The 24717-nt window shown below is 48.3% G+C and overlaps 1 protein-coding gene across 6 annotated transcripts in view; it reads left to right on the forward strand.

Moving 5' to 3' along the window:
• Positions 1-24717, forward strand: part of IGF1R (insulin like growth factor 1 receptor) — a 314674-nt gene that overhangs the window by 282029 nt on the left and 7928 nt on the right. For all 6 annotated transcript variants that reach the window (XM_016927492.3, XM_016927495.3, XM_016927493.4 and 3 more), the window contains exons 16-20: positions 2996-3225; positions 3489-3599; positions 7368-7527; positions 11091-11220; positions 16739-16873. In XM_016927492.3, coding sequence (XP_016782981.1) covers positions 2996-3225; positions 3489-3599; positions 7368-7527; positions 11091-11220; positions 16739-16873 — 766 coding nt within the window. The remainder of the gene's footprint in view (positions 1-2995; positions 3226-3488; positions 3600-7367; positions 7528-11090; positions 11221-16738; positions 16874-24717) is intronic.

The raw sequence follows: 24717 nt of genomic DNA on the forward strand, positions 1-24717 counted from the left end.
GAGCGAGACTGGCTGTTAAAATCCAGCAAGAAGATAGATATGCATTGTTTGTAAGAATAATGGCTTCTAAAAAGAAAATCAGTAAGGAAGGGAGTCATCCCAGATAATGGAATTGATAAGAACAAGGCAAGACCACTTTCCCCCTCTGTGAGGGTGGACTGTGACTCTACCAGAGAAGCTATTCTGCTTTGAAATGCGGCACTAGAGGTTGGTGTGTGTAGCTTTTGACTGTGAAGTGTCCAGGAAGAGAAAGCATCAATACAACAAATTCAGATTCTCATGGCTCTCATGACTTGAATTCACATTTTGTGTCCTTCTAGAATGTTTTCATGATATGTCTTGGTACTTCATTACAACAAAAACAAACTTATTGCCACCCAGGTCGACAGGTGGGAACAGTGTCACCTTATTTGAACTTAATTTATTCGGCCTTTGACAAGCACCTTATAGCCAGTTTCCTCGAGGGGCAAAAAAATGACATTGCAGTTCAAAAGTGCTTTAAAAACTTCTTTTTCCCAAAGCTATAATCTGCATGTCACCATTGTCCAGAGTACATTGAAAATCCCCTACAGGAAAGTGCTGATAACATTGTGCACAGAAACCGCTCCTGGCTGGTGGCACTGGGGGGACGGCTGCTTAAAGTCGGAGCCGTTGGGTTGAATTTAGAGAAAAGGATTGAGCGTATTGACTTCAGGGACCTCCCAGGAAATGAATGTGATTGGTTTCAACTCCATGTTTTATGGCAGGCTAAACAGTTAATTCTGATTAAAAGCAAGCCTGGATTCTCAGAAATAAATGGCTGGAGACAGTGAACTCTTTACACTTTCTGAGGCGCATTGTGAAGAGCCTTGTCTCCTGGGTTGTCTTGCATACTTACTCTCCCCTGACAAGCACCCGCCTCTTCTTCAGGGGTGCAAGCCACCTGTGCCAGCTGGAGGGCAGAGTTCCATTCGTGAAACCCTTGAAACATATGTACTATGAAATACAAAAATGTGTAGGAAAGAAAACAAGATTATTAATGAAGTTCATATTGGACACCCCTCAGAGGTCTCAATTGATGGTGCCCCTCCTGGGCCTAATTTATAATAAACATCTCTCCTTTGGGACATCACTTAAAGGTCGATAGTTGGGATATGGAGATGTTAGGATACAGCTGTCAGCCTCTCACATCCAGCCACAGGCCCAGGGTCAGCATCTGAAAGCATGAAAGCAAAAACAGGCACCTTCTCCACCTCCTTTCTGAGCCAGGACCACCTCCTTCCCACAGTCAGTGTGTGGTAGAGCCTGGTGGCAGGTCCCGTCAGGCAAGGACATTACCACACAGCATCAGAGGAATTACTGACATTTCGTATGGATCTTATGGAACAGGTTGATTTTATTTTCATTTTTACCCTACCCATTTGGAGGTGTAGAATTGAGCCTCTGTTTGGTTTTGTTTTCTTTCTTTCCAACCTTTTTCCTTTCTTTCTCTTTGTTTTGCCTTCCTTCCTGCATAGAAATATTTATTCATTCATTCATTCATTTTTTTGAGACAGATTCTCACTCTGTTGCCCAGGCTGGAGTGCAGTGGTGCAGTCTCAGCTCCCTGTAGCCTCAACCTCCGGGGCTCAGGCGATTCTCCTGCCTCAGCCCCCTGAGTAGCTGGGATTCCAGGTGTGTGCCATCACACCTGGCTAATTTTTTAATAGAGACAGTGTTTTGCCATGTTGCCCAGGCTGGTCTCAAATTCCTGGGCTCAAGCGATCCTCCCATCTTGGCCTACGATTACAGGCATGAGCCACCGCACACGGCCCATTTATTTTCTTAAGCCAGATCGAATCTAAACAGAAACAGAAACTGGAGAAGAAATCCTATTCAGGCTTGGTATCTACTGTGCATTCCTCCCAAATCTCTACCCATTGGTCAAGGTCCCTGAGTTCACAGAGCCCAGGCCAGAGCCCTGGAAACGCCTCTGCTCGTCTGCTGCCTAATTGCCTGTCCACACTGGGCACCACCAGGTCTCTCCTTCAGTCTCAGAGCTCAGTTGCTTCTGCGCCTCATCAGGGATCCAGCCATCAAAGCCAAGGCTGGGGGACACTTGGACTAGAGTAATCCTACCAATAATGCAGTTCAGCTTTGTAACCGCAAATTTTCTAGTAGCCGTATTTTTTAAAAGTAAAAAGAAACAGATCAAATGCATTTTAATAATGTTTTTTAGTTCCAATAATACGTTTCATGTAACCCAGTATATCCAAAATATCCATTTTAACATGGAGTCAGTATTAAAGTTACCTAAATATTTCACTTTTTTTTTTTTTTTTGTCTAATCTTTGAAATCCCATGTGCATGTCTCAAATTGGACTAGCCACATGGAATGCTCAGGAGTCCCATGTAGGGACCAGCTGCCATGTTAGATAGCCCAGGCATAGCATCTGTGTTGAGGACCCTGACACCTCTTATGGATTCATCCAAGAAGTAGGACCTCACATGCACCATCACCACCTCTCATATGTGACTCTGGCCTTCTTCCCAACCCAGCATAAGAACTCTTCCCTCTCCCTACTACTCTCCTCCTTTCTACATTTGCATTTTAATCTGTTGGTGAAGATGGGTAAAGTCCTGCTTGACCATTTCATTCAGTTTCTCAATCCCCTGTGGTTAATTTGTTTTTTTCAAAAATGTATTTTTATGTGATGAAAAGAAATTTTTAAAAAACAACTGCTTTCTTTCCTATACTAGACTTCCTTGCTTTGTTCTGGTCCTTCTATCTGTTAGTATCCTCAAATTATCTTGAAATCCTCAGAGATCTGAAATACTAGTACTGACTATACAGTTTTCTTACTCAAATCTATAGCATGTGGAAAGTTGACAGCAAGCCATGCCATCGCCTCCTGGTATTCTCCTCTGTGGGTTTAAGGAAGCAGCATCTTATATTCTTTGGCTTAGAGTTCCCCCAAAGCACGTTTTGTCTAAGGGCTTGTTTCTGTACCTGCTTTAATTACGGTTTCTTCTCCAGTGTACGTTCCCGATGAGTGGGAGGTGGCTCGGGAGAAGATCACCATGAGCCGGGAACTTGGGCAGGGGTCGTTTGGGATGGTCTATGAAGGAGTTGCCAAGGGTGTGGTGAAAGATGAACCTGAAACCAGAGTGGCCATTAAAACAGTGAACGAGGCCGCAAGCATGCGTGAAAGGATTGAGTTTCTCAACGAAGCTTCTGTGATGAAGGAGTTCAATTGTCACCATGTGGTAAGAGAAAGTTCCTGAAAAGCCAAAATGCAGCACAGGGAGAGGGTATCACACAAGCCTCCCAGCATGTTCTTGGCTGCATGTACCCGTGGGTTTGGTGTCTTGCCTTTGCCTTCTGGATAGTTACCCCATTACCTCACCGTTACCTTCAGACCCCTGTGCTCAGACCCGGCCGCAGCACCACAGAGACAGTTCCAGACAACACAGGCACCAGCAAGGGCCACCCTGACCCTCTGAGTCTTTCTCTTTTTTATTCCTCCCAGGTGCGATTGCTGGGTGTGGTGTCCCAAGGCCAGCCAACACTGGTCATCATGGAACTGATGACACGGGGCGATCTCAAAAGTTATCTCCGGTCTCTGAGGCCAGAAATGGAGGTCAGTTTTCATTTCCACCGGTATTGCATGTTGCCTGGCCTGCTCTCTTTTCCTTTACAATCTCCCTGCAAGGAAATGCTGCGTCTTTAAATCAGTTTACTTTCCAGCATCCAGTGTTTCTTACTGCATGCTCAGTTGTAGGTCATTTATGCAAAGGATTTCCCCAACTAGAGTCAGACTCTGATCTTCGTGAGGGGAATTTCCTGTTCCTTGGATCCCCTCTGCTAAGCCCCTCTGTGCCTTTGTTCCTGCATTTCCTCCACCCCCAGTCCCCTCCCCACATCAGTGTCCACCTGCCAAGCCAGGCCAGCGCCACTCCCTCCCCGAAGCTTTCCTGCCCCACTCCAGTAGCTATCTCCTCTGCTAACTTCTCGATGCGCTTGACTCACATCCTCGTATGTGTTCTCTCTCGTTATGTTGTGTTGTGCTGTTGTTGGAGTGTGTCCCCCCTCCACCCCGTTGTGTTTAGCTTTTCATCTCAGTCCAAGTGTGTGGCTCAGGGCCGCATTTGTGGCAGGCACTCTGTCAATAAATGTGTGTTACAGTTCAAGGTTAAGCTGCCTGGATTCTTGCCCTTGCATCTGGGAAGTTGCTGGGTGATTTCCCACCCAGCTCTGTGCGCAAGATGTGCACTCATTCATAAACCCCTCCCCACACACAGTCCCCTTCCCCGGCATTGTTGGCCGTCCTTGTCTTTGCCACTGGGAATCTGGTTTCCTCAGACTCTACGTCCACGTTTCAGGATTGATCCAGAGTCAGTGTCCTGCTTGCGCTTTTGAATGAATGATCCCACCTCAGCTGCAGGATTTCTGCTTAGTTTCCTAAAAATTTCACTTTGGGTTATGAGCTTCCAATTCTAAACCTGCTAAAGTCCTATGCAATTTTTCATTAAAAGTCACCGTGGTGTCTCCCGCCTCTGTAGTATTAACCCACAGGCCAGCTTTTTAACATATGCGGGCCTGACTTTTGAGTAATTAATTCTACAAATAAACTGGGAGATAAATGCTGAGAAATAAAGCCAGCAAGAACTGAGTTTTCATTTGGTTGCCTCCGTGGGTCTGAAGTCTTTGACCCTTACTTTGCTACTTACTGGGTAAGCAGTGTGTCTGCTTTTATTCCTTAGAAGCAGTAACTTCCCCTTCTCAGCCCCTTTAGAAATTCTTTTGCCGTTCTTCATTTGGGCTTAATTTTTTTTTTTTTAATGTTCTTTGAATCGGCAACTTAATCATCTCCCAAGTGACAGTTTCTTAATTTTAGTTCCAAACACCTGTTCACATATGACTTCATTTATTTACAGCACATGGTGTTTGGGGCCAAGTGTGGACTGGGGCTTCAAGCAGGATGGTTTACAAAACTCCCACCCTCTGTTCTGCCAAGCATTGGTCCCCAGCACCCCTGGGTGTTAGTGCCTCTTCCTGGTTCACTCACTTACTTTCTCTGGCCCTCTCTGTGTCTCTCTCACTCTCTTTCTTTCGAGATGGAGTTTTGCTCTGTTGCCCAGGCTGGGGTGCAGTGGCATGATCTCAGCTCACTGCAACCTCCACCACCTGGGTTCAAGCGATTCTCCTGCCTCAGTCTCCCAAGTAGCTGGGATTACAGGTGTGCACCACCATGCCTACCTAATTTTTGTATTTTTAGTAGAGACGGGGTTTCACCATGTTGGCCAGGCTGGTCTTGAACTCCTGACCTCAGGTGATCCACCCACCTCAGCCTCCCAAAGTGCTGGGATTACAGGTGTGAGCCGCTGCGCCTGGCCCTTGGTTCACTTTAATACACAAAACAGCATGAAGGAGAAAAGCTTGATGAAATAGGTGACTGGAGATCTGGCAGAGTATTTCTTGCCAGCATCGATTGAGGCACCTCTGAAAAGTCCGAAACTCACTCCCTTCCTCCCCAGTTTCAGGCACAGAATAAAAATTCAGAACACATGGCCTTGGTCCTGGCTCTGCGGCTGGCTGCCTGTGGTCCTCAGACAGCCGCTGCAGGTTCCTAGGCCTCAGTGTCCTCAATATAAAATAAGAGGGTAGGACAAGATTACTGAAGTCCCTTTCAGAACTAAAATTCACCTTTAGATTGGTCAGATTTAAACTTTTTCTTTCTAGCTCATGTCAAGTATTAAAGTGTGCGCACTTACCCTGCAGTTTCATTATATTCAACCTGCTCCCCCGACCAAGTTTCACTTACATATCTCACTACGAGTAGGTGTATATGTATACTTGTCTTAAATAGCTCTAACCAAATTAAAGGAAAGAATGGCAGTGTAACACCATGAACTGACAAAATTTCAGCCCTCTATCTTTCTCCATGCTTAAAGTTGAGTGCTTTTGTTGATTCTGTTGTTCACGGCAATTATAAATGACCACTTCATAACACATATAGGTCATACTGTAATATTTAAGAATTGTGAGCATAAACTTTACATTTCATGTGCATATTTGCTCATGCATCACACGTATCTAAAGCCCTGAAAAGTAGTGATTTGGACTTACCCCCAGTGACTTAATGTTGCTTCCCCAGATAACCACGTGATAAGTGTTTTAAGTCACCAAGAGACAGCTTTGACAGCCTGTTCAGAATTCAAAGGTTTGTGTCACCAAGTGTAGAGAACCAACCCAGAAGTACCGAGGAGTTGTTATACTGATTCCAAATACTAGCTTTCAGTAGAAACTAGCACCTCACAGGGCAGCAGCCAGCATCCACTGGGCATTGACTATGTGCCACGCACCACTGGGCACTTTCTGTGCGTGGCCCCAGGTCATCTTCTCATCGGTGAAACCACTGTGATACCCCATGTGGAAAAGCCTGGGCATGCTCAGCTGGTGGCTGGCCTGCAAGTGTGGGACCTGTCAGAGCCCTATGGCTTTGCAGTGCTATGTGAGATGCTTTGTGGTCAAGAAAACCAAGGTAGAGTCTGTTGCACTTGTATATGCAAAAGTAAAAGGTAACGTTAAAATTAGGGACTAGTGATTGTTTTAGGATGGAGAGACTTGGGCATGTGTTTTATATAAAACTTTTTTCTAAATGGATGTATTATTTAAGGGTAATTCTTTTTAATTCCAAAGCCAGCATGTTGCTGTCCTCTGCAAAGAGGAATGCTTATCCCTGTTACTTATTCCTGGTTTCCTCCAAGACAAGTTTCAGCTGGACTTCAGTTGCCAAGGACTTGTCTTCCGTAATGCCCACAGAAAATAATAATGCCACATTGTAAGGTGAAAACAGTAATCCTGGTATTTTTGTATTTTAGAAGAAGGTTGAAGGGAAAGAAAAGGATTAAATAATTTATAACGATGCTTTTATGGGAAATAAAATATACCATGTCCATTTGGAAACACATTTGCTTACTTCCACACAGCCTTTGTAACGTGCTCTCCTTCCTCTTACCTGTACTTTGGTGATGGAAATAAAAGGAACATATAAACAAATAGGAATTTGAGTGACTGAGAATCCTTACTACCAAAAATGGCTTGTTTCACTTTAAAAAAATGTTGCCCTACCCAGAATAGAAAATGTTGGTCCTAAAGAGTGCAAATTGGTGTTTCCCTCACCAGCTCTGATGTGGTCAGGGAACAAGTGCAAATAAGCTTGCGGGGAGCAAGCAGGTGCCATGCTCTCCATGATGGTTTGTTCCTTCCGAGCAAGTCCTGGTTTCTTAGCATAAACAACCCACGGTGCCCAGATTGAACAAAGATGATATGCAAACCTCGAAAGAAATTGGCATGGAAAAAAAAATCCAAAATTCTCATGTGAATTTTTTTAAATCTCCAACAGAATAATCCAGTCCTAGCACCTCCAAGCCTGAGCAAGATGATTCAGATGGCCGGAGAGATTGCAGACGGCATGGCATACCTCAACGCCAATAAGTTCGTCCACAGAGACCTTGCTGCCCGGAATTGCATGGTAGCCGAAGATTTCACAGTCAAAATCGGAGGTGTGTCCTTAGCTTTCCAGGTCTGGGCAAGAACTAAACTCAGGTGTTTTGAGGACCTTGTTAGCATTAGTCTGCCCCCGGAGAGGTTTTCTAGTGTGTCCCTTGAGTGCACGGACTTCTTCTTGGGAATGATGTGATTGTCTCCAGTTGATGGTCACAAACCTGGCACGGTCGGTCTCAATGCTGATAGCTCATGGACATGGTGGTTCAGGTACTGGGCACGGTCCCTGAGGCTGGCTCTCCAGACGTTTGAGGCATTTCTTGGTAGAACACCTCTTAGCATTGGTTACAGAAGTAATTAAGACAATGTCTTCAGGAGATTTTGACTTGGGAATAAAACTCACTGTCCAGCCTTGCATTCATCCCTCCAATTTTCCTAGCTTTTAAGGAGCATTGCTCCCCTTCCAGGGACCCACATTGGTTTCTAAGAGGCAAGCTGCCCTAATGACGAAGCCTCTGCACGGAGCAGGAGCAGTGGCAGGAGCTGGCATGGCAGTCCCTTAGGTGAGGGACGATCACTGCTCACTGGGTTTCACGGCTGGGGCTGGCCAGCCTCCAAGCTCTCGACCACTCTCTCACAACACTTACTGTCCTGCTCTTAGCTCACCAGCCTACTGGTTAGACTCCCTTGTTGCCACCACCCACTGTCACACCAGAAAAAAGGGTTGGATTGAATTTCTGAGCAATGGTTAAAACCCACTTCAGCCTTTAGGTTTGTGTTTTTACCTCGGTCTTTTAATCTGCCTGATAAAAACACACATAACATCAGGGCTGCTCAGGAAACCACCTGCTTTTACCAGGATTCTCATCTTCCCACTATGATACAATGATAGTTTAGAAAAATACCAAATATTTATCCTGAGAAACTGCAGGGGAGATTTAACACCCAAAAGAAGCTATTTCAAATGGACCTCTGTGTCTAGTTCTTGAACTGCCTTTTCTGGAAGTGTTCACCTTCCTTTAGTAACATATTTTTTTCCTTTAGTAGTGATGTTTTAATGAAATGTTTTAGCCCCTTTGGTGAACAATGAGAATCTTTTAGAGAACGGTTTCTTTTTTTGAGATGGAGTTTTGCTCTTGTTTTCCAAGCTGGAGTGCAGTGGCACAATCTTGGCTCACCACAACCTCCACCTCCCAGGTTCAAGCGATTCTCCTGCCTCAGCCTCCTGACTAGTTGGGATTACAGGCGCGTGCCACCACACCCAGCTGATTTTTTGTATTTTTAGTAGAAACAGGTTTTCATCATGTTAGCCAGGATGGTCTTGAACTCCTGACCTCAGGTGATCCACGCACCTTGGCCTCCCAAAGTGCTGAGATTACAGGCGTGAGCCACCACAGCCAGCTGAGAATGGTTTCTAAAGTAGGGGTGAGTGTCTTTCTTTTTACTCTGTAGGAGCTAGAGGTATTGAAATGGAACCATATCCCAGAGCCCACATCCCTCCGTCATCAGAGTTCCTCATTCAGGGTCCACCAGTGTGTCCCTAGGTTTGGCACGTTGAGACATCCTCACGTTTGGTGCTCTGTGAAGCTGGGCAGCCCTCAGAGAGGCAAAGAAGTCCCAAGAGGCCGTCCTGCCTCAGGGCTCCCAGGAAAGAGCCGCCCGCGTCCCTGGCTGGGCTTCCTTGGTGCACCCAGCTCATTTCTCCTTCCCTCTCTGTAGAACTCACATTGTCCCCATGGAAATGCCAGCCAGCTCCCCTTTCCCAGTGCAGGGGGGAGCCAGGTGGGCCTGAGGTGGGCCAGTTCTGCCGCTCATGGATGAGAGACTTGGGCCAGGTGCCTTACATCCGGGAGCCTCAGTTTCCTCACCTCGGAAATAGGGTGATAATGTAACAGACCCCATGGGGTTATGAGAAGGACTTGGTGCAGGAAAGCAGCAGCACGTGCCTGGCACGGGGCAGGGCCTCTCCAGATGGCAGTTCCTGTCTGTGTCTTACTCCCACCCTCCGGGCACATGGGGGGAACTCAGTTTCTCCCCACTGCGCGTCACCCTGGGAGAGGTGTTTTTTGTGCCAATTGCCATTTTAAATCCAAATCAGCAGGGATCACGTTTGCTGTTCAACCATGTGGCATATTTATAGTGATTTTTTTTGTAATCATGGTTTTTTCTTTCTGGAATTTCAAGTTTTTCATTTGTGCTGAGGAAGGTCGTTTGTGTTTGTTAATAGGATTCCTTCTTTTCCACCTTGTGCAAGTAAAGGCGCATCCCCTATTTGCATGTCCCTGGATTAATTCACAGATAACACTTTCACACTTCATTTTTATTCTTCACAAGGGTTCAAGATGTTTTCCCAGTGCCCAGCGTCTCATGGATGACAAATATGACAAGTAATTTTACCAGAGGCAGTTTGAGGGCTCTTAGCATAGCACAAGTAAATTATGTTGGTTCAAGTCCAAGGAACTTTGTTCTCTTTGTGTTTGCTTTTGTAGCCTTACCTCTTTGTGGCATGAGTTAGAGACATACATGAGCATTTTAAAGTGGAGCAGCCCTTTCTCCTGGGAAGGAGAACGGAAGAGTCCACTTAAGAAAAGATTGTATGATTGAGTGCAAAATCAAAATCTGACAAAGCAGCAATAATTTAGGATTATAAAGCGAGCCTGCCATCAAACATAATTATGTGGCATCTTCTGGAGACATGGAAAATGGAAGAAATTTTCAAAAATGAGTGGGAGGATTATGTTGAAAAACAGTATTGAGTAATAGCTTCAGGGGCCTCGTAAATAGCATCTCTTCGGCATCTTACTGGGTACTTTTGTCATCATGAATTGTTACCCTGAATATTTTCCCCCTGATTAAGCAGTGAAATTATTTACTTTTCTCCAGTGGTGGGGCAGTGCTACCAAGTTAAGTAAGCATCTGTACTCTCCTGTTTATTTGGTCAGGTTTTCAAACCATGTGTAAATGACCAGTGGTCTCTGCAGTACTATATATTTTCTTCAATTGTGGGACTCTAATTTTTACACCGCTTCCTTTTTTCTTATTTTTATTCTCAAGACAGGGTCTCACTCTGTCACCCAAGCTGGAGTGCAGTGTTGTGATCGTGGCTCACTGCAGCCTCAACCTCCAGGGCTCAAGTGATTCTTCCACCTTAGCCTCCCAAGTACCTAGGAACACAGGCGCACACCACCACTCACAACTGGCTAATTTTTAAATTTTTTTATACAGACAGGGTCTTGCTATGTTGCCCAGGCTGATCTTGAATTCCTGGGCGCAGGCGATCTTCCTGTCGTGGCCTCCCAAAGTGCTGGGATTACAGGCATTGAGTCACTGCACTCAGCCTGCCTCTCATTTAAATGCAATAAGGGAATTAACTTCTTAAGGGAATCAAATTGTAAATATATTAAAAGTGGAGATTGCTTGGTATTTTCTCATCATGTGATTAATCATCCCTTACTGTCTCCACCTTATAAAATTGCAAACCCTAATATTTGGCCACCTTAAAGTGGGACGTGTCTGTGTCTTGCCTTGCGTCTCTCCCCACATAATGAGTGTAAGGTCCTCTGCTGTGACAGCAGTGGTGCCTGCTCCAGCGTGTGACTCTGCGCCCTCTCTTCCCTTACAGATTTTGGTATGACGCGAGATATCTATGAGACAGACTATTACCGGAAAGGAGGGAAAGGGCTGCTGCCCGTGCGCTGGATGTCTCCCGAGTCCCTCAAGGATGGAGTCTTCACCACTTACTCGGACGTCTGGTATGAGAACCTTTACTGCATTGCCAGCCTGGAGCCCCCGGCCTCCGCACTTTCCACCAGCTCAGTCTCTAGGGCTTTATCTTTCTCTGTTCATTGTTACCTGTTGCCAGCTGTAGCTCAGTGTTGTGTGAGCCACACTTCTTCATCATTGAGGTGTTCCTGTTGTCAGTGGGCTAGCTAAGGGCAGAAGGGCATTTGTGGGATTTTAAAGAATTTGTGGGACCAACATTCTTTCCGCCTTCAGCAGATACCGATTATGTTTCCAGGAGCTGGGATGTGCCAGAAGCCGTCACCTCTTTTTGTTTCTCCCCTGCCTGCCTTCTTTCTCTTTTCCTCTTTCTCAATAAACAGATACTGTCTGTGTGTCTGCCTCACCTAATCTAACCCTCAGATTGCAGACAGTGCTTTATTTAGACCCAAAGCTTATGAGTCCTGATTGTGTTTTCCTGCTGGTCCCATCTGCTGTCTGTCTTTCAGTGGGCATCCACCGTTGTGGACCCAGGGATGGTTATGGGAAGCAAAACGTCTCCCTTAATCATAAACAGTGTCTACCAGTGGAAGCCCATCGGCCGAGGGATCAGAGGCCTCTCAGTAGTATTGTTTATTGCAGTTCCTTGGCAACATTGCAGAGAGGCAGTCAGGTTCTGAAATACAACTGAGGTTATTGGCAGGCTGAGGCCCTGGCACAGGCACCTTCTAGAATGTCAGCTAGTGTCTTGGCTTTCCTCTGGGGGGATCCCGTTGCTGTTGTGTTACAGAAATGGCAGTTGTTTACTCCAACAGTCTGGATGACCGCATAGAGGAACTATTTCAATAGTGACTGACATTTTTTTTTTAACCTCGTAAACCTTTCACAGTTCAGGGGCCTTGGATCTTATTTTGAAGACAGGTGCAAATTGGAAATAGCATTTGAATATGACCCGGCAAAGCATGATTGCTTCTTAAGCTCAAGTATGAGATCTGTTTTGCAATCAGCTTGTCCAAGATGGTTATCTCTTCACTGTCAAATCAAAGTGCTCTGCATGGTGTTTAGAGATTGGGATGGTGAGGAGAGAGCAAGCCTGGGTATGTGCATGCATCTGTTTATTCTAGGCTTCGTGCCTCCAGGAGCTTGGAGGTCAGCTTGTAGTATAATGAAATAGAAAACTATACAGCCGGGGAGAACAGAAGCAGAATAGAAGGATAAAGTGTTGTTCATATCTCTCAGGCAATTTTTACCCAAATTCTGACGAGCAGTTACTGCACAAGCAACAACAAAGGGACCTAGAGTGTGTTCATTGCCAATTCTGTCCATTTGGCTACATAACTACTGTGAACCAATACGAAAAGATACATATAAACATGAATAGGCATTTGGTATTCATTCCATGAAATGCTCAGGCACTGACAGCGCTTCAGGTTTTGTTTGCTTTTTAACACAGGCTTTGAGGATAGCACAGGTCAGGAAGGCTAGGGCGTTGGAGCAGGTTTCTCAGCTGTCCAGGCTCTAAACTAAAGCTGTCCCTCTCAAAAGAATGGAAATGATCTTAGATTGTATCAACAGCACGAAGCAATGATTCCTAAATAGTTAAAAATCTAGAAAGAAACACTAAGAATTGTATTTGACTTTGTAGAAGAGACCCCAGAATTTTAGGATTGGGATGTATCCCTGCAGTCAGGCCCAGTCCCCAGTGCACCTGCAGATCTTTGACAGCTGCTGGTTGAGCTTCTGCTAAGAGGTTTCCTTCCAGGGACTCCATGTTCACTGCCTCACAAAGGCAGGCCAGCCTCACGCTTTAGACATCCTTGCTCTTAGCCAATCTTCCGTGTTCTGCTGCGTCAGCCTCTGTGTGACACCCACTGGACCTTCTCTCTGTAGCACAATTGCGTACCTTGCTCTGTTCTTGATAAGGCAGGTCTAGGAGTCATCGAAGGAGGTGTGTGTTTTCTAGCCAGAACACCTCCAGGTTTCCTGCTGTCTGCCAGGACTTCATTCCCAGGCCCTTGGGCACTGTGGCTGCTCTCCCTGCAGCTCCCTGTAGCACCACGTCCCTCTGAAATGACAAGGGTGCCCTCTAGGCATGGAGGAAACCAGACGAAGGACTGGGGAGCTGCACCCCACAGCCTAGAGCTGTGCCTTCTTCCCGAGCATCTGGATCACCCAACACATAATCTTTATTTTTTATTAAGAAGCTTTCCAAATAGTCACAAATAGCCAAGGTTATTTGCTTCTTTCATGGCTAATTACCATCTGTGGGGAATGTGGATTTCTCTGTAGGTTTTAATTTGCTGGTGAGTGGGCCATTGCTACCATCCCCTCCTGGTGTGGGGAAGTATAGTTACTGAATGCTGCCTCCAGCCAGCACGGGCATTGCGGGGGCACTCACAGCCGCCGGTCTGCCCCCTGGGGAAACAACGTCAAGGTTCCTAATTAGAAAGGGCTTTACACAGAGACATTTATCTAATGTTTGAAGATTAAATCTGTCCATGAAATGGAAGACTTGATTTTATATGAAGTCATGAAGAGCCAACACCACATAGTAAAATACCGGCTTTGAAAAACACAGAGGTGTTGCATATTTCTCAGTGCTTCTGACTGGCTGTGTGGCCTTGGTTAAACCTCAGAGCTTCTCTGGCCTTCGGTTGCTCCATCTGTAAGGCAAGGTCTGTCTAGAGAAGTCTGCGGTGCCTGACTAGATGTTTAATTGGCTCCTGTGGCAACTGGTATTGTGTAGAGATGGTTCAGTGTCCACACCTTGCAGTTGTCACGTTAAGCTGCGAAGGACGACTGACTCCAGCACTCGGTGGCCCTCAGTGGCAGGTGATGTTGACCTCAGACAAGAGTTGCTCAGGAGATAGGCTTTGCAGTTCAAGTCGACAAGCGTTTGTGGAGAGCTAGGTCTGCTGCCTCCTGTATTGTTGCCTGTGTGTGATGGTAAGGCTCTTGGGGGTGTGGAAGATGCAGGGATGATGATGATGACGATGATGACGATGACAGCGACAACAACGTCGTCGTCCTGGTCCTGGAAGGATAAACTCTTGTGGAGAAGAGGAGGCAATTCTGACAGTTTGGGGTTGCAGAAGCCTTCACAGAAGAGATGAAGTTGTGTAGGCGGCACCCTAAGTATGGATTGTCACAAAAAGAGCACTAGGGGGCGGGGCGGGGCAGGGGTTGGGGGTTCCTGGCAGTGGGAATGCTGGGCAGGCATGGCAGTAGGGAGCACCTGCTGCAGGTGGGGTTGGTGAGGTTTCCTTGGGGGACTTAGGCTGCAGAGAGATCAAGACAGGCCTCAGCTGTTGTATTAGGCATCCTGGACTAATTCTTTAAGCCCTGTTAAGGTTTCTGAACCAGAGGGTGATTAGAGCGGTGCTTGAAGTTCTTGTTAGCTGGAGTAGACAGCTGCATTGAGCAAGATGCTGTAACCAAAGAAGAGAGGTGGTGGCGGGCCAGGCAAGCAGGATCCTGCACACTCAGGGAGCTCTGAGGGACGGAAGGAGGGTGCCAGACCTTGGACAGATGTGAGCCTGCGTGGACAGGTCGCAGTGGGACTCCGAGGAGGCCGAGGGCATGGGTGACAGCAGGCAGACTGCTCGGGTGGAATGGGCATCAGCTGCAGGGAAGCCGGAGGAAGAACAGGGCACAAATCAGAGTTCAGTGGGAGACGCAGTGAGTTTGTGGGTAGCTCAGTAACTGGGAACTTGGAATGGAGCTGTTGGGCCGGGAGGGCCAGGGTGGGAGCCGTGCCGTGAGAACTGGCTGCCCGCAAGCCGCTGACACAGCCAGGAAAGGCACGTGGGGCAAGAGGAGAAGTGGGTCTGGGAGGGAGCCACATCCTCAGGCCATTTCCCAGACCAGCCTGCAGTCAGCAAAAGCAGAGAGCTAGTCATTTCTTCTTTTTTATTTTATTTTTAATTTTTTGTTGTTGGAGAGCTAGTCATTTCTTGTACCAAGCTGCATTTCAGATGTGTGGGTACTACTGCCACTGGCATCTGAGGCATGCTGCCTGTATGGCTGGGCTGGTTGTGGAAGGCAGAGCTTCCCGCACAAAGCTGATGGAGAGCCCCTTCTCCCCTGGGCCCAGGCCTCGCTAAACTGCGCTTTTGGCCTCTGGGTCTCTTGTACAACATGAAGACGACAGCATTTCTTGGTCACTTGTAATTAAAAAGGACCTTGGGTTGGTCTGTCCTCTGATTGCTAAGATTCTATTTCTGTCTAACATCTACTTTTAGTATCAATTTGTACAAAAATCTTTGATTCACCGAAAGTAGCTGAAGCAGCAAATAAAACATTCTCATACAGTCAGGAGCACTGTGGGCTTGGGCACAAGGTCAAGGTCCCAAGAGCTCTTGGTTGGAAATCTCCTGCCCCAGGTTTTTCCATGTGGCTTGACCAGCACCTGCAGCCCAGGACAGGTCCAGCTAGAATCCCTGCTCCCCACCTTGCTCCCGCCCCTACTTGGTGATGAGTAGCCTATTTTACTCCACCAAAGTGAACCACATGGAAAGGCACACAGGTCAGGGAGAATTTGTGAATTACGGAGATTTGCCCTGGGAGGGCACATTTGTTTTGCAGATTCCAGCATTGTCTTTTTTAACATTCTGTCTGAAAGTTGTGTGTGTACTCTCTGTTTTGTTTTCCAGTGGTTTGATCTTCTAAACTGGCAAAGCTGCATGCATATGGCAGAATTGCTCACTACAAAGTTATTCCTCAGCCAACTTCTCTGCTTAAGGATTCTTTGTCCATGATACCCCCTCCCAGCCAGTGCAGCCCACCCTGGTCCCCCCACCTGTGACACAGAGGCCCTGCAGGCCAGCAGCTCCCCAGCTCTGTTGTGGGTAGGGGAGCAGCAGGAGTTCTCTTCTCCCTTGGCCCGACTGGACCTCAAGATCCCTATAGATCTTTTAAACATTCCAGGACCCAGGCCCTCACCCCAGACCAATCAAATCGGAGTTTCTATTGGGTGCCCAGTCCTCTGTTTAAAAACCTCCCCAGGAGATTCTCCTGTGCAGCCAGCAGTGAGAACCACTTGGGTAGAGGTTTCCAAAATTGTCTGATTGTAAAAATCACCTGAGGAGCTTGGTAAAGCTTGACTGTCCCAGGCCTCATTTGAGGCTACTAAGTCAATGTCCAGGCTGGGGCTTGGACAAGAATGTCATTCTTTTTGGGTCAAAGCCAGGTTAGGTGATACCGCCTTGCCACATAAATGGCCGGGACTAGGTAGATGCTGAACCCAGTATGCTCTGCGTTCAAAGCGCAGATCAGGGGCTTCCTGACCGTGCAAGGGATGCCGGAAGCGCCCTCACCACCTTCCTTAGCTCCACCACCGGGGCTGAATTGAGTCTACGGGGAACATTAGCAGCAACAGAGGGAGGATGATATCCCGCACTTAGCCCGGGGCCTGGCTCGCTGTCTGACAAGCACTGTCACCATAGCAAGGACAGTTTATCTGCTCGGGATGTAAGAAGTGCTGGAAAGGAGGGGGCAGCATTGTTCAGTCCAGCCCTTTCCAAGCTCCTCACAGTCTTTTTCTCCCTGTAGGTCCTTCGGGGTCGTCCTCTGGGAGATCGCCACACTGGCCGAGCAGCCCTACCAGGGCTTGTCCAACGAGCAAGTCCTTCGCTTCGTCATGGAGGGCGGCCTTCTGGACAAGCCAGACAACTGTCCCGACATGCTGTACGTACTTTCTGGGCCCTCCGTGCTCTTCTGATGTCTCAAATACCTGTTTTCTTGGGTCACAGGAGATGAGGAGATTAAAGCCATTCTCTCTGGTCCTGCGCCTCCCTTGCGAGGCATGGCTAAGAGGTTTGTCCTTGTGGAAGGAGCTGAGTGGGTTGGTCGACCTGTGCCTTTCCGTGGGTACCTTAATTCTACCCCATATTCCGTAATGCTTTCGTTCCGATTTGCAGTTCACACTGTAGTTTCTCAGGCCAAATGTCTCTGTGAAATGTTTGGCCAGAGTAATCCATCCTTACTCATCCTCTCTGTGTGAGGTTTTTGTTTCTTTTTAAAGAAGGCAACAACACAACACATACTACTCTGAAGTCGAATTCAAGAGCCCCCCGCCCCACCTGTGGCAGGCCTGAGGGAGCCGCCGCAGTGAGTGTGCACAGAGCTGCATGGCCAGGACTCCGGCATGCACCACGTAGGGTCAGCTTGGTGTCTTCTGGACCCTGCCCCACCTGTCTTCTCTGTTAAGTGTTTACGAAAGTCATAAACCATCTAAGTAACATGCTCTCCGGAGCTTCATCTGCTGACCAGTGTGGACCTGGAGCGTGTGTGAGCTGACATCCCTGCCGACAGAAGGATGCCAGTGCTGGTGAATTTGTCTTCTCACTGCACGTTTTTTTTTGTTTGGTTTTTTTTTTTTTTTTTTTTTTTTGAGATGGAGTCTCGCTCTGTCGCCCAGGCTGGAGTGCATTGGCGTGATCTTGGCTCACTGCAACCTCTGCCTCCAGGGTTCAAGCAATTCTCCTGCCTCAACCTCCCAAATAGCTAGGATTACAGGCACCCACCACCACTCCCAGCTAATTTTTAGTAGAGATGGGGTTTTACCATATTGGCCAGGCTGGTCTTGAACTCCTGACCTCAGATGATCTCCCCGCCTCAGCCTCCCAAAGTGCTGGGATTACAGGCATGAGCCATCGCACCTGGCAACCCCACTTATTTTGAAAAAACACTTTGCAGCTTTTAGTCCTAAGTTTTGTCAGATGACGAGAGAGAGTCTGTGACGCCTTACAGTGTTTGTGAGGCCTCACTGCTCAGCGCTCCCTGGAGAAGCCCCCCTTTTGGTGGAGGACTTGCCCTGTGTCCGTGGACAGTGCTGTTCTGTGGCTCAGTGGAGGTCAGAGCTACTGGAGCAGGGAGGCCTCATTGTCCTTCCTGGAACGAGTTTGAGGAGGGGGTGAAGGTGTTCTAGTTCAGTCATCAGGTGCACAACAGGTACAGGTTGGGAGCAATGGCCTTGCTTTTGACATGCACTTTAAGGCAGGCTTCAGAGATTGATCTGGATCTCCATAGCTGAACAGGAAGGTGGGCTCCCACTAGTATCTCAAGACCAATTCAGGAGATTTCCAGAAATGCTTTTCAGGACAGGTTTGGCTTCATTTTGGAAAGGATCCTGAGGAATTGCTGGGCTGTTAGGTCTGCATGAAGGCACCCAGCTCCTGTCTCTCACCCATCCACCCCCCTGGAGCCAGCACAGACTCAGGCTGGGCCCACAGTGGCGGGATAATAGATAGATATGAACCAGACATGTGTCAGGTGGACAGGAGGGAATGAGGGCTCCAGCAGCCACAAAAGTTTTGCTCATTTGGTCTCCTACAGTGTCTGTGGGCCAGGAATCCAGATGCAGGTGTTTTTGCTCTCAGCTCAGAGTCACAGGAGGCAGAAATCAAGATGTCAGTGGGGCTGCAGTCTCACCTGAGGCTCAGGGACATCTTCAGGCTCCTTCAGGGTTCTGCACTTGCAGGACTGAGGTCCCCATATTCTTGGCACCTGTCAGCTGGGGACTGCTTTCAACTCTTGGAGGCCAAGGCCACTCACAGTCCTTGCCATATACACCCTCCATAGGCCCTCTCATAACGGCAGCCTATTTCTTCAAGACTGATAAGAGGACAGCTCTCTACTGCTTCCACTGGTTTTTTACCTGATAAAGTCAGATGTACCCAGGATACTCTCTCCCTTTTAAGTGATTCACAGTCAATTGATGAGAATCCTGATGAGAGGAGTGAAGTATCCTCTTATGTTCACAAGTCCCACCCGTACTCAAGTGAGGGGATTATATGGGATATTTACACCAGGGGCAGCGATATTGGGGGGCATCTTAGAATTCCATAGTCTCAGAAATCATTGTCCTTAATCAAACAATCAAGGTGCTATTTTTTTTTCAAAGCACTTTGAGTGTTGCTACAAATACTGAATCCCTAAGCTCCTTGTAAATGGCTGGCCAACGGAGGGCATGGGGTGGGGAAGACTGGATACACACCCCTGTGCTTTGGGAGTACGTTGGCTGGGCGTCATGCTCATTAGCTGCTGCTTCCGAACATAGGTTCAGCTGAAGTGTATCCCAGGCAATGGACACTTTGTGTGGAATTCGGAAAGGTGGCTGCAGGAAGGATGCCAGGGAAAGCCAGAGTGAAGGCATCACCCTCGCACAGCTAGCACATGTGGGGGTTCCCATTGTCCCATCAAGGCAGAGCCAGAACCAGAAAGTCGGCTGGTGCCCTGGGCCTGGGCCAGTGATGGGAGGCTCCTCTTCTCTGAGGGTGGCACCTACAGATGCAGTGGCACTGGGTTTCCTGGAGCCCTCATCAAGGAAACTTCCCAGCATGGCCTCTTCAGAACTCCACAATCCAAACGTGGAAGAGACTCGAAAGACCACTTAGTACCTTTTCTTGCCCAGTATAGAAATTCTTCTTCTCCCCTTCTGTGTTAGTTTTTTATCGCAGTATAACAAACTACCCAAAACCTACTAGTTAAGAGCAACAGTAAACATGTATTATCTCTCAGAGGTTTCTGAAGGTGAGGAACACAGGAGCGGCATAGCTGGCTGGCTCTGGCTTGGAGCCCTTCTCGTGGTTGCAGCCCAGCTGTCCGCCGGGGCTGCAGTCATCTGAAGGCTTGCCTGGGGCAGGCAGACCCACTTCCAAGGTGTTGCTGCATAGGTAGTATGCCCTGCATGAATCGCCCTGTTCTACGTGGGCCTCTCCGTAGCACTGCCCGAGTGTCTCAGGATGTGTAGCTGGCTTCTCTGAGTGCAGAGTTCGGCACACTCTTTCTCTAAAAGGCCGGCTAAAAAATGTTTTTGGCTCTGTGGGCCCATACGACCTTGACTGTGACTACTGGACTCTGCCGTTGTGGAGCAAACACAGCTGTAGGCGTCAAAGCTAGCGTGGCTGTGTTCCACTACAGCTTTATTTTTGCATACTGGAATTTGAATTCCACATCATCTCTGTGTTGTCACAAAATATTCTTATTTTGAATTTCTTTTAGCCATTTACATGAAAACCATTCTTAGCTCATAGACCTTGGAAAACTAGGCAGCAGGCCAGATTTTACCCACAGGTACATAGTTTGCCTGCTGTGCCCTAGAGTAAAAGATCCAGGACCTGAGCAGAAGGCACGACGTCCTGTCTGACCAAACCTCAGAAGTCACACTCTGAGGCTCTCACCTTCTCCTTCGGGTTACACCATGTGGGAGTCAATCACGTGGGGATGTGAGCTCCAGGACACAGGGGAGAGGACCACTGGGGATCCGGGAGCCTGGCTACCCCCCAGTACCCCACCAACACACACACACACACACACACACACACACTGCCCCTCACAGGTGACCATCTGCTCCACACTTTGAGCAGTGCAGCCACTGTTTTCTTGCCAGCCATTATGAGAAAAATCATGCTTTCAAATCTGAATATAAGCCATGGAGTATGAGGTCTGATGACCACTGAATCTGCATAAAGGTACAGTGCCAGAATCTAGGCTAATACTAGAACTGGTGGTATTTTAGCAAGCTTAGAAACAGCCCATGAAAGTAGGTGTGAGTTCTGCTCCTGTGGTTTAGGGTGGGTGAGGGAGAGCGGTATTGTTTTGTGCTTTCTCTTTGACTCGGGTAAACGTTTATCTACAAGAGACTTGTGGGATTCTTACTTGGTCCACCTCCAGGTGACTGGGCTTTTACTATTAATGTAAACTGCCTGGGACGCAGCCCCTGCCATGGGAAACGCAGGGCACTTCCTGTTCTCAGCATAGAGTGACAAGGAAATTTACTCAGAGCGGTTACTCTGACATTCAATGTTTAGTTCAGGAGGCATTTCTGCTTTGCCATCGAGAATTTTTCTCCCTTCTAAGAAAATGTTTTCTCCTGAGAAATTTTTTCTCCAAGAAAAGAGTAGAATGAAAGGAGGCAACTTGGTTTCATAGGGAGTGTCAGGTTGTCCTTCTGAGTTGACTGATGAGCTTACCTGAGAAAGGAGGGTTCTAGCATGGGAGTTCTGTTGTTACAAGACATGAAAGAATGGCCTCTGTTTATCCCAGAGAGGAGAGTCCCTGAGCCCTTGGGAGTTGCCTTGAAACCTCTGCCGGGTCCCAGGTGAGAAAGTGTGTGAGTTGTGTGGTTCTGAGATCTGAACAGGCACTATCTGGTGACATTAGGGGCTGAAGGAGCTCAGTGGCTGCAGGTGGACTGGAGCTCACCATCAGGAAGTAGCCAGATTCTCACCCCTCAGTGTCACCGAGTGTTCCGGCTTCAGAGGAAGGACTCCGTGGTCCCCAAGCCACAAGGTGTCGAGGTCTGAGTCCCAACGCCATGACTCAGTGTGAATTAGCTTAGCAGGTGTCACAACATCAGATTTGGGTTGTGGTTCCCTGCTGGGTCTGTACTTTAGATTGATGACAAAGCCCATCCTCAGCCTTATTTCAGCCCAGATCTCAGTATTTATGCCACAGATACTGTTGAGCCCCTCTGGGTGCGTGCTGACCCTGAGGTCACACAGATGAGCCAGGAGTGGCCCTGGCTTTCAGGAAACGTAGTGACGTAAAAGGTCCCGGCTGCTGCGGGATAAGGGCCAGGGCAGAGGTGTGAACGCAGCCGTGGAAGACTTGGGCTAGGAAGCCATTTGTTCTGCTGCTAACACTTCCACAGCTCCACGTGTCCAGACTGTTGCCAGAGAAGTCTTTGGTCTACAGGATTCAGGAGGGGATCTGAACTTTTAGCCTGGAGCATTATCAACTCGTAGATGAGTCTGAAACAAACTTAGTGAAATCTGATGTTTTTTGTAGTTTTCCAGTACAGTTTTTCCCATCGCTGGAATCCTGGTTTGGTTCTGCGGGAATCGAGTGCTTGAGTGGGACCCAAACAGACAGGAAGGGCGCTCCTGCTCAGCCCCAGTAAGCTCACTGAGGCACACAGACCCCATGTCCACAGCCGCTCCTGGCTGAGGCGTGGTTCCTAAGACGACCCTTACTGTTGAGAGCTGCCAGGAGAGAGACACATTCAGCCCCGCAGGTCCTCTGGAAATCCGGTGAGCGTCGGCACCGGGCTGGGGCCGTGCTGATTCCCGGCAGCGTGTGGGAATGTGCGGGTGCCTCGTGGCCTGCTGACATCCCACACAGGTCACAGCCTGTCCAGTTCAGGACATCAGGGCCAAGAGTGAAGTGAGAATACGGAGGCACCTCCGTGTGCTCACCCTGCTGACTGTCACCCAGCCTCCGGGGTGGGGCACAGCTGGCCCCCAGGAAGCTGCTTCCCAGCAGGGCAGGAATTCCATTTGAGTCTTGTCCCTGTTCCAGGAGAAGGGCTGGGTATGTGTCCCCCAAAGGGGAGAGCATTCAAGAAGGATGGCGCCAGACTCCCCAGAACTGACCTGTGGTTAAAAAAAAAAAAAAAAAATTGTGCTTTTTAAAAGATGAGTTTTATCAGCTCACACATCCTTCTAGAGTCTAATGGAGATTTTTTGTGTGTGTGGAAGTAGTAAACAAGGTCTTGAATCCCACAGAGCAAAAAAGACTTCCTTTCATGGGCAGCACTGGAAGGGTTGTTAGTCTGGAATGGTTTAAAAGAGGCGTCACATGGCTTGTTTGTTCTGATGTCACTGCCTCGCTGCTCTCCTGTGGCACCTCCTCGGTCCCCGGCCACAGGGCACAGAGCCAAGCACATCTCATGCTCTTGGCCCAGTTACGCTTCTGCCCAGGGGTAAGTCAGCTGGAGAGGAATTCACAGCCCAGGCACGGAGATGCATTTCATGTCGTTATGGCCTATTTTAATTTTTTTAACCCCAATCATTTTTCTTAGGAAGTGATGGGGAGTTTGGAAAGGCAGGCTTATTTGTCATCAAGCTGTCAGTTTTTATCAATGCAAACCACATCCCTGTGACATCTGTGACTGTTCCTTGGACAGTTAGTTAGGTGAGGGAGGGTCTCCTGGTGGCCCCAGGGTTACTCTTATTTAGGTTGAGAAAAATTCCTTTTTCCAGGATCCTTGGTGATCAAAGTGTAGTCATTCTGTTGCGCAGAGAACTCCATCCCAGCTCCACCCTCATGAATTTTGTAATCTTGGACAAATTATTTAGTATCTTCGTGCTTCTGTTCCCTCATCTGTAACATGGGGGTATATTATAGTCAGTAGCACCTGCTTCACAAACTCGTGAGGACTTCAGCAGTTCACACACATAACTGCCTCACTGCCTGGCACCTAGTGTGCACATGGCATTCTACCATGGGGTAGACTTTTAAAATTCTGGCTACAGAGATATTTTTCCATAAAAGTGGCCACATGGAACTCTCCCAATCTAAGCAGCATCCTGTGGGGGCCTCCATATTTTGTCTAATTCCTTTCTCCCCAGAACAGGAACCTGCACCCTTCCTTCTTTAAAGGGCGACGTGGTAAATACACATTTTTAGACTTGCAGGCCACAGTCTCTGTCCTAATGTCCTCAGCTGGTAGTTGTAGCTGGAAAGCAGCTGCAGCCCACATGGAAATGAGGGAGCGTGGCCCCATGCCAGTGCAGCTGATGTAGAGGCGGGCAGCCCCGGGTTAGGCCCTGTGGAGACGCAGGCCCCCGGGCGCTAGAACGCTGAATTCTAGTGAATTCTGGATGGCTCTCCCTCACACCCAGGCCCACCCTCCGTCAAGGTTGCACCATCTCCACCTGAAGGAAGCTGCCGGGTGGCCATAGGAGCCCTTCTCTTGGCAGGCCAGCTTCCAGGCCCAGTGGCTTCTCTTACATCAGGGGCCTCCCCTTGGAATGTTCCCTGAAGGCCAGACACGGGCAGGTAGTCTGTGGTCAAGTAGCCACCCTGACAGGAGGCTAGATGCCACTGGGTGCTTTGAGTTTCCTAGATGTGGAGAGTTCTGTGTGGCCACTTTTACGGAAAAGCATCTCTTTAGCCAGAATTTTAAAATAAAGAGGATAACTTCCTGGTGAGAACAGAGGTGGAAAGGAAGGCACTTTGGTTTCACGCTCATGTAAGAGAGGGCTGTTGGCGGTCACTCCTCAGAACTATGGCCAGCCCTGGACGGTAGCCAGCTGCTTTTTGCCCCAAAAGTCTGTTTAGCTGGGTTTCTCTGCATTCTGGAAGCTTGTCAAAGCCCGGGCCTTTCCTGGGTCAGGGCAGCCGGCTTTCCTTGTCCACGTGCAGCCGGCTGTTTTCTTGGGGAGCCCCGGCTGCAGCCGGCAGGACTCCCTTTGCTCCATGCGACTCTGAGGTCCTCACAGATATTTGCAGCCCAGGTGCTGTCGGAGCCCAGCCGATGCGACCGAGACACAGCACAAGCGTCATCCTGTTCTGCCTGTCCCTTGCGTGTGGAGTGGACTCGTGCCCAGGGCTTTCCTTGCTGGCTGGTTGGAATCTGGCTTCAGGTCTACACGGGGCCTCTTGTTTGGTCCAGAACAGCCTGGTTTATCGGCTGGGGCTTGCTTGTGCAGGGCTGGAGCGAGCACGTGCTAGATGGAGACAGCAGACTCGGAGTGTGCATTTCTTCGTGTTGCAAGCCTGGCCTCATGGTGCCTTCTTCCTTT

The sequence above is a fragment of the Pan troglodytes genome, chromosome 16 (assembly GCF_028858775.2).
Source record: "Pan troglodytes isolate AG18354 chromosome 16, NHGRI_mPanTro3-v2.0_pri, whole genome shotgun sequence".
NCBI lineage: Eukaryota > Metazoa > Chordata > Mammalia > Primates > Hominidae > Pan > Pan troglodytes.